This window comes from Anser cygnoides, chromosome 15 (assembly GCF_040182565.1).
Source record: "Anser cygnoides isolate HZ-2024a breed goose chromosome 15, Taihu_goose_T2T_genome, whole genome shotgun sequence".
NCBI classification, from domain to species: Eukaryota; Metazoa; Chordata; class Aves; order Anseriformes; family Anatidae; genus Anser; species Anser cygnoides.
Window position 1 is genome coordinate 5246696 of NC_089887.1, and position 12402 is coordinate 5259097.

General features: G+C 39.3%; 1 protein-coding gene across 22 annotated transcripts in view; it reads left to right on the top strand.

The window, feature by feature from the left end:
- Positions 1-12402, top strand: part of MAD1L1 (mitotic arrest deficient 1 like 1) — a 352087-nt gene that overhangs the window by 4397 nt on the left and 335288 nt on the right. For all 22 annotated transcript variants that reach the window (XR_010825087.1, XR_007163484.2, XR_007163497.2 and 19 more), the window contains exons 5-9: positions 986-1110; positions 1770-1851; positions 3062-3192; positions 4441-4555; positions 5450-5511. Coding sequence is in view for 16 of the 22 variants with exons in the window: in XM_048064431.2 (XP_047920388.2) it covers positions 986-1110; positions 1770-1851; positions 3062-3192; positions 4441-4555; positions 5450-5511 (515 nt within the window). In the remaining 6 variants the exon portion in view is untranslated. The remainder of the gene's footprint in view (positions 1-985; positions 1111-1769; positions 1852-3061; positions 3193-4440; positions 4556-5449; positions 5512-12402) is intronic.

Below are 12402 nucleotides of genomic sequence, written 5' to 3' on the forward strand. Positions count from 1 at the left end.
CCCACGTGTTTCATTGTAAAATGAATGCTTGGATAATAATTTCAGTTCTCTTGGATTTTTGGATTTTGGATCAACAGACCATCTTTTCAAGCCTCAGCCTTTTCAGATGTCATTATAGTTAAGTTCAGCTGGTTTGTTAGTAACTTTCTGTTTTGATTTTTCTATACCAGCTGTGGATCAATAACCACTAAGTCCTTAAGCCTTCCTCTTGCTTAGGTGTCACAGGAAATATGTTTAGGTGCTTTATCACATCGATAATGTTTACCATAGCAGTTATCAGTGATAAAAACAGAGAGACAATGACAGCATGTGAGAGAAACTAAATGCATGTAAGAAATATGTGAAGCGGTTCTATTTTTTTTTATTTCCATACTTATCAGTATCAAGATAAATCCTGCATGTCTCTCTGTCTAGAAAGCACCTTACATTTGTCAGGTTTTGAGATTTTTTTTCGTGTTTTTCTCTGTTAAAGGGAGCTAAGTAATGACTATTAGAAACAAATGTCTGCCTGACTTTTTCTTTGGAGTTTAGAATTAAATTTTAAAGGGCATCGGCTTCAGATTTCTAAGGAAAACATAATATTCTGTTATTTTGCTGAGGCAAACCCAGACATTTTCCATTTTGAAACCCAGAAAAAATGTCTTTGGAATGTTTGTGGGATAATTTTTTGATTTTAATATGTATTGTTGTGTATTAACATCTTTTAGCTTTAAAGCTTGGTATTTCTCATGCCAGTTTGAGGTCACCTGCTTAATAGGCAATGGGAATAACGATTTGGGTACAGATGAAAGCAACTAAATTATTTTTTTTCTTGCCTTTGTTTTGAGGTGAACTTGGAGATATGAATGTTTTGCAAGAATCTGGGATTGTGTCTAAAACCCGTTTGTGCTCTTTAGTTGGATTAGTGGCTTCTGTGTATTACCATTCATAATGTCCAGCTTGGAGACTCATAGACTTTCTGTTTATTTTCTTTCCGCTAATGCAGACAATCACTATATTGAAAGGGAAAATATCTGAGCTGCAAAGGAATATAATGAATCAAGAGATGCAGATGACAAGCCAAGACTCTCAGAAGCAAGAGCTGATGGAACAGCTGGATGTTCAACATAAGTAAGCAGGGGCTGAATAACTGTAGGGAGAAAAAGGCAAACAGAACTTCAGTCTTGTGCAGATGTTGTCACTCAGAAAACTTTCAACAGTGTTTGATTTCCACTCTTCAAAGGGGTTCTTTGATCTGGATGTGCAGGTTATAACCGCTGCTTGAAACTAGCTCTGAGGAGCAATTTATTTGTACCTTGAGGAGGAAAATACTCAAGCTTAAAATCTCTCAGTTATGTCTCATGTTCATACTGGAGAGTTAACAGAAGGCAGGTGGGTGGGAAAGGCTAATCTGAGTTTTATAGACTGAACAGAACAAAAATGTCAAGCCATAAATCTCAGTTGAGGGGTACTTGAAAGGTATGAGTTTTTTCCTTGCTTTCCTTGTTTTTCCTTCTTATTTACTGTGAGTGTGTATTTGTTGGTTTCAGGATGAAGGTGGCTTGGTTATTATTTTAAAAATATTTTTCAAGATGCATCTTTTCAGTAAAAATGTGTCTTTTTGTCTCTGGATGAGAGTAAGGTAGTGTGAGTATGAAACAGTGTGAGACAATATTATATAATAGTACCGTATACTTTGTTAGTGGTGGTTGGAAATGTTTGTGCGACTGATACTTCTGCATGTGGCTTATTTCTGGGTGCTGAATGCCTCTTGTGTCTACATCTCATAGAAAATGGCAAGAAGCTAATCAACAAATCCAGACGTTGCAAGCAAGCCAGTCCCTACTGTCAGAATATGAACAGAAAATTAAGGTAAGGAAATTGTGGCCTATATAAACCTTTAGTTTTTAATTTCTTCAATGTAAGAACAAACCAATGTCTAAAAAAAAGCCTGCTGCAGAAATAAAAGCTTAGTTTGTCATGTAAGATTCTGATCTGGTGGCCTGCAAGAGCTGAAATCGGCTAAATCCAATTGGTTGGACCAGGCTATCTCTACAATTAGCCCTAATATGACACTTTTCACCTTTGTCGTATCATTTTTTTGGGGAAAAAGCACACCTATGCTTTCTCTAAAGAGAGCGTATCCTTATGCAGTACTCTGGATGAATGGTTTGTTTGATTTTGAGCCCAGGGCATTAGTATTCTAAACCATTTTTTTTTTTTTTAGTGGTGGGGGATGAACCTAGCAGCTATGGTTAGCTTCTGCTTCCAGAAAATCCTTCCTCTGGAGCTGGGCTTAGCTCTCTTATAAACTGCAATTGCTTGCAAAGCTTTTAAAAATGCAGTGACTTATATGTAAGTGCAGAGATGTTTTATGTCCTTTCAAATTAGCATGTAGGTTGGTGGGAGTGTCTTTTCCACTTGCTTTCTCTCTTCCTGGGAGAGGCAGATGTAGAGAGTTACTTTGCTTTGAACAGATGCTGATTATGGCATTGCCTGTGGTTGCTGTAAAGCAAAGCTATACTGAAAGACAATCTCATTTCTGATTTTTGCGATTGCAAGAGGAGACTTCCTGCTGTAGGCAGAACCATGGGAAGGAAAGGTGGTGAAACAAGGTGTCAGACTATATTACCGCTCTAAATAAATGTTGCTTCTCCCCATCCGAAAAAATAAGTGTTTACCATAATTATAAAATGTACATTTGTGTTTCTTAATTCCTAGTTCTTCAAGACCATCCAAGTGCCCATCTTTACACTTAATTGATAGAGGGATAAAAGACAAGAAAATCAGGGATTTAGCTTTGTCAATAGAAGGGCATTTTATTGATTTCACTAGCATTACTTTTTCCTTAGGAATTTAGAGTTAACAGAAAGGCGTAGAGGAGAGGCCAGCCAAGGTGTTACAGGTGTAACAAGTGTGTGTCATCCCTGCTTTGAGCTATGGATTGGATTAGGTGACCAACTGAGGTCTATTCTAACTTCGTTCATCAAGTCATTGATTAAAGTTTATAAAGCACAGCGGAGATGTAGTCCTTAAGGGTTCCAAGTTAATCGTTGCTGTCCTCTTGTCATCTGTTTTCCAGGATCTGGAACAGAAGTTCTCCCAGCAGGAACATGATGCTGTAATTGTCAAGAACATGAAGGTAGAACTGGCCCGTTTCCCCAAAATGGAGCGTGAATTGCGCCAACTTCGGGAAGAAAACGCCTACTTCAGGTGAAAGAAGGGCTCAGTTGTTGAGAGGGTTATCTTCTGTCCTTCTGTAGCTTTTACAATTGAACTATATGCACTTTGAAATCTCTTTCTTAGGCTTACATGGTTTACAGTGTGGCATATGATACTATACTTCCACACGGGAAATTTTAGAAGGAGGTTTAACTATTTCATGTAAATACTGCAATGAGTTGAGCAGTGTTGTGATGGTTACTAGGTGAGAGGTTTTAACAAGATCTGGGCAATCTTCCTGAACACAGCAAAAGCCTCACACAACAAATACTGATCATTTTGGGTGGTGATATCTATGTATTAGAACAACATTCAGTGTTTAAAGATAGTGATGAACTCTATACAGGTTTGGGAAATAAATACTTGTAGAAAGACGAGTTTTTTTACATTTCTGTAATAACTTCTACTGCTTAGTTTTGTTACCACTATTTTAAAGACCTCTTGTTCAAGCATAATGTTTGGAAAGTTGTTTGTTTAAACTCACTAAACTCTTTGATATAGCCCCTGGTAGAGCAGACTTTCTGGGTTTCTAAAGTGGTAATTAATTTAAAAAATGAAGTTTGTATGTACTATGAAATTAACATAAAACTTTTTTTTAAACTTTATTTCCATCTTTAGGTACATTTTTTTAAAAAGTCTAAATTACATGATTGTCTGATCTTTCCAGCTTTTTCTTATGCTAAAATTAAGGAGTCCCCTTTGGTTTGTTCTTGTTAGTGTTTCATTATCATTTTTGTTTATCATGGACTCTTTTCTCATCCTTGTTTTTGCACACAGAAGCATGATATCAGCAGTGTAGAGGTCTATTTTTTATAAACACTTTATCTCACAGTTGCACACCTCTATTAAGGTAAAAGCAAGCAGTCTCAATACTGGCTCAGTCGTCACAGAGTATAAAAAAGCCTGAGCACGTACCGCTTGCTGTGTTCCAAGAAGATCAGAGTTAGGAGTCTTGCTAGCCTTCATGCTGTTTTGCCAATCAGTAAAGCTGACACAAAACTTCAGGTTGTTTGGACATAATTAGGATGGTGCTTAAAGTGAAAAAGTCCAGTTCACTAAAGCTGCTCTTTTTTTTGTAGCAGCAGCTTTGCAGTGAATGTTATAGAAGTGAGTCAGCTGAATGTCATAATGTCTGCGCAATGTCATATGTATGATTGCATTGTAATTGCATGTGTATCTGCAAGTTTGTGAGAGCAGATGGAATTGCGTGGCTTTTCAATTGCTGTCTTTTCGGCACAGGGAGATGAAAGAAAACAATGGATTGCTTAAAGAGGAGGTAGAAGGTCTGCAAAGAAAACTGGAACGCTATGAGAAAGTCCAAGCACAGCTAGTGACTGTTGAATTGGAAAATGAGGTGAGGAGCTAGGAATGTTTGGATGAGCAGAACGCCGTTTCCTTTGTTGCCTGCCTTGTCTCCTAGGCTCTTCCTGTATTGTCTTGGTTCAGATGTGTGTTGTAAGCAGTGAGTTTGAGCCAGGCATTCCCAAACTTAAATGTCAACATGAGTGAAGCTATGAGAGTGAAGGAGAAAAAGGGGAAAGGAAGTCTGCTGTTGAGCTGAAGGTTATCTGAAGTGAACTGTCTCATTGTAGTGTCTTTTTTTTGGCCTTGCTGTCTTCTGCTGGAAATGCCTTCCCGCCCCCCGTTCTTTAAGCTCAGACACGGTGTTACTGAGCAGGCATGTGGGAAGAACCTTGATACCCACTTGCATTGCTGCCAAAGGCCAGTATATGGTCTAAGGTGTATATAATTGTCTTGTCTCCATCCCATCCTCTATCAAGCATATGTAAGTCAAGAGATCAACCTAAACATGTAAACTTACTGATTTTTAAGGACTGTACGGGTGTCTGATCGGTTTTAGGTAATATGATCTGGTACTGACTGAAAATCAAGAAGCTACAGGAGAAACTGGAAGAGAAATGGGCGCTCAGCTGCTGCAGTATCAGTGTTGAGATTGCAACTTACTTTCTTCCCCTCTACAAAGAGTCTAGTCTGCCACAATGGTAGTAGCTCATAGAGCTGGATAATATAGAGAGCTGAAGCGTAGGTTCCATGTGTCACAGAGCAACGGTGACCGGGAAAATGACTGTGAGGGCAGGAGAATGACAGCCCAGATGTGCTAGATGAGAAGATACTGAAATCCACACGTGGAAAGCATTGAGTATGAGTGGAGAATTATGAGAAAACTGTAAAAAATGAGCTGTTAGAACATGCATCTGTCTCAAACTTCTTTTCCTCTGTACTTTAGAAACTTCTGGGAAAATTAAAAAGCTGGGAGAAACTGGACCAGAGTACTGGGTTGAACATCAGGTATGCGCTCACAGCATTGGAGGTAAAACTTTTCAACCACTTTCCTTTCCTCTTAGTCATCGGGACACCTGAAGTATGGTAGTCATGCTTTCTTATTGTCTCTTCCTCGTGGAAGCTCTTCCAGTACTTACTATATATGAAAAGAGCAGTAAGATACATCCTGTTAGGAAGTATCTTTGGAAATTAACACAGGTTTTTCACCAAGTCAGCTTGACAAGTATCTCTCGTGACTGTGTTTAATTGCGAGTTATTTGAATTTCTTACAGTAGCTACATTTGTGTTTAGGTAGAGATTCTGCTTGCTTAATAAGTAAACTTAGAGAATTGTTTGATGCGTCCAGAGAAATGAATGAGGTTACTTGTGATAAATTATTGTAAATGTGTTTTCTTTGAGTTCTGGATATCAAAATAAACTGCCAGATCATGTTGTGACTTTTATTCCTTCAAGTAGCTGACTAAATTAATGACTGCTTTTTTATTTTATCTAATAAGAAATTGAACAAACTCATTTTCTTATAAATGGGAAAAAAAACCCACCCACCAAACAAGCCACCAACTGGTGCACTGTAAGACCAACTAGTTAAGTAACAGTACACGAAGGCAACTTTTTGACATCTAGAACATTGAACCAGCTTTTTTAAAGGTCTCTGGTATGTCTGTGGTATAATGAGGGGCTGGAAATGGTGAATCTTCTGATCTTTCTTCTTCCGCTGCAGAAGGTACTCTGTGTAGGTATGGTGCTTTTGTATGTCATATATTTCAGCACTGCTTTATTTTCTATAAATACTTGCGTTATTGTGCTAGATGTTGAGATGTTTCTTTAAGAAATGTTTTGATACGAGCATTCTTGCACAGACCGCCTTTAATATTGGCTCATGCTCTGAGCTGCAGCATGAACTGCAAAACCTAATTATACCAATTGTTTCTTTATTACATTCATTCCATGTGCCTGATTTATATCTGCAGACTGCTGGGATTATTTGGAACTAGGAGTGTTTGGATACGCACCTATGGTTTGGGCACGCTACTCCATCATGTAAAAGACACTTGTGTTCAACAGGGGAAAGCCCCCTTAAGGTTCTCAGTGTTTTCTGCTTAATGGGGATAATGAAACCTTTTCTAGAGGCCTGCAGGTAGGTAGCATGCTTGAGATTCTCTCCTGCTTCTGATGAGGATACATGCATTTAGATGAAGTTTGAATTGTGCTAAATCTCCAATGGCAGAGAATGGACAGAAATAGTATGAATCCTTTTCACAAAACTTGTTCCATCAGACAGTGGAGTAAAAGCTTTTTACTTACCTCAAGCTGTTAAAGGTTTAATGAGGTAATTTCACAGTGGGAGAGAAATGGAACCAAGTGATTCTGCCTGTTGAAGTCTAATAACTCCTTCATTTAAAATCAGAATATTCTCTCTAAAGTGTTAGGTTTTTGATTGGGCCATATTGTTTAGTGCTATTAATGGTATCTTCTCATTCAGAAAAGGGAATTGCTCTTGAGGGGAAAAATCATCTTTTGCATGCAATTGTAGCGAGTAGAACTGGGTGATTACCTCCCCCCACTTTTTTTTTTTGTTGCTCAGACTTCTTATGGCATGAGCTCTGTTCGTTTTTGGTCAGGAATATGAAGATGAGAGATCACTGTCCTAGCCAGGTTCCTGGAGTATGCTGTAGGTGAAAGCTTGAGGAAAAATTAATTGCCCATCTCACAGCAGAAGAAAATAGGAAGAAGTCGGATGGTTGTTCCAAAGAACCAGGGTGATGTGCTGTTTACTAATAACTAGATAATCAAGGAAGAAGGGAGGGAGTGCATTAGGACTTTCTATGTTGTCTTATCACTTTTTTCATTGGTACAGAAAATGGAAGGGAAGTATGTACAGCCTGTGGCATTTTAGGAGAGGATGTTTTTTCATTTCCTCCAGCATTTCCACGGGGCTTGTTCTGTGTCTCCGTTAGATGTTTTTTGTTCACTGATTGCCTAGTCCCAGCAGGCTTTTTGTCAGATTGGCTTAGAATCAGATTTGTGAGTCTAATTTTATGTAAAAGCACTTGGAAAGAAGATGCAGCTTTGAGGAGTGGAGTGGTAATCCTACTGTTTTAGTACTAGTCTCTTTTTGGGAACTTTGAAAGAGCTAAGTGTTTTATAATACTTCACCTTTTGGGAAAAAGCAACTTCATTAACAGTTTACTCAAAGGCTACTTATGTTTGCCAGTTCTGGATTCCCTCCCTTGCCAGACAATAAGGGAATATACTCAGTTTCTTCTGCTGGGAAGCTCCTAGGTTTTCCCTCTTGCTCTCATAACTTTGGAGGCAAAGACCGCTTATCTGTTTTAGCTCTAGAGCATATGAATGTGTTTGCATTGCTGTTGTGTAGTGTTCTTTCCAGAACTTGCTCTTGGGATTATGCCTGCCGTACACAAATATTACATAATACACTTGTAAGCTGCATGGTGTGCAGACCAGAAAATAATACATGCCATATATATATAGGGTCTGTGTATATACATTATGAATCCACATAATCTTTTTGTTTATAATTATGTCCTGATATCTTGATCTTTTTACTGCCTACTTTACAGTGTAGTTGGCTCTAACTTTTATCTTGGATGTCATTTTGTCTTGCAGGAGCCCTTCTAAATCTTCTTTGTATCTGTTACTGTTACGCTGCTAGCAAGTTTTGTATGCTTCTGATCCGTCATTCTTGATACTCCTATTGTAGGATTTGTAAAAGGAAAGACTAAGGTTTTGAAATTCTTGTTTTGTGAATAGAAAGTCCTTATGTTTGAGCTTACTCTTTTTGAGTGTGGCTGTTGTGGGAGTCTGTTATTAGGAAAGAGTTATGGTGAGAAAGCAAGCCTCTCTCGTTCTCTCTCACTTTGTGTTTCTACAAAATTCGGTATTTGTAATTGAGTTGTTGATCGTCTTTGGTAAAGAACCAGGCAAATCTTGACAGACATGATTCTTTTCTCAGAGTTGCACCCCTAGCTTAGACACTTTCCAGGTAGTTTCTTGACTGCCACTTGCAAAATGTATTTAAAAGAAAATTATTTCTGGAAGGCTGTCTAGGTGTGTGAGGAAAAGGGGGGTGGTTTAATGACAATGTACAGATCCATCCACGAGATGGCATCCTTTCTCCTGCTGCTGGAGGAAGCTGGCTTTCAGCTTCAGACTAGCAGGCTCAGCCTGGTGTAAAAAAGAACAAACAACTGGCCACATGAAGACTCAGCTAGTCTAGTGAAAATTGTTCATCGTCGCTGTCAAAGCTTTTGAAAACTGCTTAATGCTGTATACGTGCAGTCATTGTTGCCATGCCCGTTTTTTCTACTTAGGGCATTAACGTGATATGAAGATTTGAGCATATTTCTAATGGCACTGTTTTTTCCAACCAACTCAAACTTCATATTTACACCACACGTTTTTCATTTCATCTGATCTAATAGTTGTTCACAGCCTGATAATTTTTTTCTTTTTTTCTCCCCACCCCAAGGCTTAGAACAGCATCATTGAGAGCAGCACTGTGGCTGCTCTTACTTCCTTTCCCTTCTGTGGCCTGTAGAAGATACCCAAATACAAAACGAGGGTTCTTGTACCATGAGCTTTTCATCTAAATAAGCACTTTTCCTCCTGCCTCTTGTCTGTTTGGCTGATGTTGCCTTTGTCCCCTAATGGATTAGCCAGGTGATGGTGCTATCCCTAAACAGACACACCCCGCACTGCTGAATGATGCAAAATGATCTGCATCAGATATGTTTTAAAAACGAGGTGTTTATTAAGTCAGATAAAATAGTCATTGGTAGCAGCTGACAGGGATTAATGCTAAATTTGTCTGTTATCTACAGTGGCAGCAGATTGCAAGTTTTGAAAGGCTGAAGTTTTGCTGAGAAATTAAGCAAAATTGTGAAGGCTGACAGAGGTGGGCCACAAGCAGCAGCTTCAGAGGGGTTTTCAGAGTCTAAGTATATTTTTGGAGAGAATAAATAATAAAGTATGGTTTTTTTTATTGGTTTAATTGGAAGCATTGGCTCCTGAATTTTTCACATTTTCATCTCCTGGTCTCAAAGATCTTTGTATATACAGCAAAATTATTTATATCAGTGATACCTTTTCATATTAGTCTGTAATCACTGATTGGAAGATGATCAAATATATTGATAATGACCTATTTAGGTAGGTCTTTCCCTTTTTTAGGCACCATTTTCTATTGGAAATAGTATTGTCAGCTCAGGCTTGGGGGGGCGGGAGTGTGTGCGTGGAAAACAAAGCAAAAGGTTTTGTTCATATTACTCTTCAGAATTGTTTTCTTATTTTCCATGCCTATCACAGGGCAGCAAGGGAGAGAGAAATCAGCTGTCATTTTTGGAGGTGGCATGGAATACAGTACGGACATTAAGGGTGAGGCTTACATATCAGAAAGGAAAATGATGTGCTTGGACTTCTCTGCGTTGCTCAAAGGCATGGGCTGGACCTTCTTGAGTGTCATCTACTACAGTTACACTGGAAGGCAGGTCTGGGGCCCCTGATGGCTGCCTGTGGTGTAAGGCTGACCTGGAGGGACTCTTGGATTTAACGAAGCATGGGTTTGGAGAGCACCTATAGTCGTCGTTCAGTTTGCGGGGGTAAATTTAGTTAGCTTCAGCGATGAGATCGCATTAAGCTGGCGGAGCTGTTTTGTGTGCTTGCTGTCCAGGCCTGTAAAGGGAAGTGCAGATTTGACAGGAATTGAGGCCAGTGCTTAAGGACCGTTTTCACTTAGCGGAGCCTGCCAGCTGCAGACAGCAGACACTGATCTGCTGACCTGTCGCCTAGAGCCAGAGAAGTGAACCTGTTAATGCTGACCTGGTTTTCTTTCTGAAACATCTGTGGGCTGGCTGGCTGACAAATCTTGGGGACTAGCTTCCTGCGATGTCTGAGACCAATTAGGAAGAGGAGATAGTGTGAATGTGTATGCATTTCCTCTCTAAGAAAGGGTCTAATTAAGTGGCAAGCATCTCTATTTAGTACAGTGGTTAGCACAGTTGTAATTTGTAATTACACAGGTGCTACACTCAGTACGGGAAGTCCTTCTATGCACATTCTGCTTTTGGAGCTGGGGGGAAGGGAGGAGAGAGGGAGGGAAAAGGGAATCAAATTCCTTGATTCTGCATTTAGTGGTGGATTAGTGCTCTTTTTTTCAGTGAATAGAAGAGAAGGGAGAATATTGGAGTTCTCTACTTTCCTTTTTGAATCGTGATTAACTATGCTTAGCTACTCTGCACTCTCTTCCATCCAAGGCATTGAATATCTTTGCAGTAGTGAATGAAGCTCATAATCTTCTTTTTTTCTCACAAGGTAGTAATTTACCTTTCTCTGAATGTCCATTATGAATAAGTGGTTGCTGGTTTAAAAAAAATCTGTTGACAGCTATACAAAGCAGTGCATGTTGAAATAATTTGAATTGCTCATATGCGTTTCTGGATACTTAATTAACTGCAACCAATCAAGGCAAGACTGGGGGTTGCTGTTGCTAGTTCCAGTAAGGCCATAATGCTAGCACAGTCACTCCATAGGCAAGGATATATTTTTATTGGAGTAGCCAGTTGTAGCCCTCTGGTCTTCTGTCACCAATCAGACAACGAATCTGATTAAAAGTGTTTGATATTGGCAGTAATTTCTACCACTGACTTTAAGTTTAAACTCTAATTTCTATTTTTTTGGGGCATTTTTGCCTAAGTTGGATAGTGGCAGATCCCTACGTCGGATTTGAGTGTCTAATTAGAAAAAAAAGAATTGACGTGGTACAAGGAGATTGAAACTTCATTTTGTGCATCTAAGTTTTATGTAAATAATTGTAATTTACAATCTGTGGCCAGACTGAAAATTGCATGACTGCTGGTGACAAGATTCCGAATGTAAAACAAGCTGTCTCATCACAGTGGGAATTCCCTGGGCACCAAAAAAGAGGAGATAAACACTACATGAGGGGAAACCAAGCCAAAACAAACAAAAAAGTGTGTTTACAATACAAACTTTTATAGTTGCTAGGTCTCACGTGACCTCATGGAAGGATTATCTGCTGTTCTCCTCTGTGGACGCAATATTATAACTTATAGTTACTTTTTAAAGCTTAATTTTGTCATAAAAGTCTTTGCCTTCCACTGAAGTTGAAGGTTTAAAAAATTTAAAGAATTCATTCTGTGAACAGGGCAAATGCATGCAGGTTGCTAATATCCCACAAAATACCTCAAAATAAGGATTTCTGCTGGTTTCTGCTCAAGGATGGATGTTGTTTGAATTTCTCATGCACAGTGCTACCAGGACAATTTAGGCTCAGCTTATAGCAGTTCCACCACTTCAGTCCTGTGGGGCTTCTGACTTAAGTGCCTTGTGAAAAATGATCTGTTCCTACCCGGTACTTTACGGTTCTCTTAGCACTGCAGCTGAAGAGGTGGTCCTGCATAGCAAAAAGCAATCTAGAATGGAAAATGGATCAGCTTTCATCCAGATAGGTCTCTGATCAGGTTTGCTGCTGGCTGCAGAAATACCTGTGCAGTTCCGAAGCAAGGCAGAGGAGTTGGGAATGAACAGCCAGGATTGGAAGGGATGGTGAAGAGGATCATTGTTTATTTAGAGCTAAGTGTCACACGCTTAGTATTTTTAGGGCTTAGTACGTATAAAAGATGTAAGCATTGCTTTAGAAGCATTTAAAATCTTCTTGAGGGAGAAGCGCCTGAAGAGTTCCAAAGGGAACCTTTGTGTTTGGAAAGTGAGGTAGAAGTTTCAGGAGAAAATTAATTGCAGTTGTCTCAAAATAAGTGTGTATTTATCGAAGCCACCATTCTCTACAGAGGGAACCATGGAGGAGGCTGTTACCTGTTGAATGTGGCGTGCAGCCTATGCTGGCCTATTGCTCTAAGC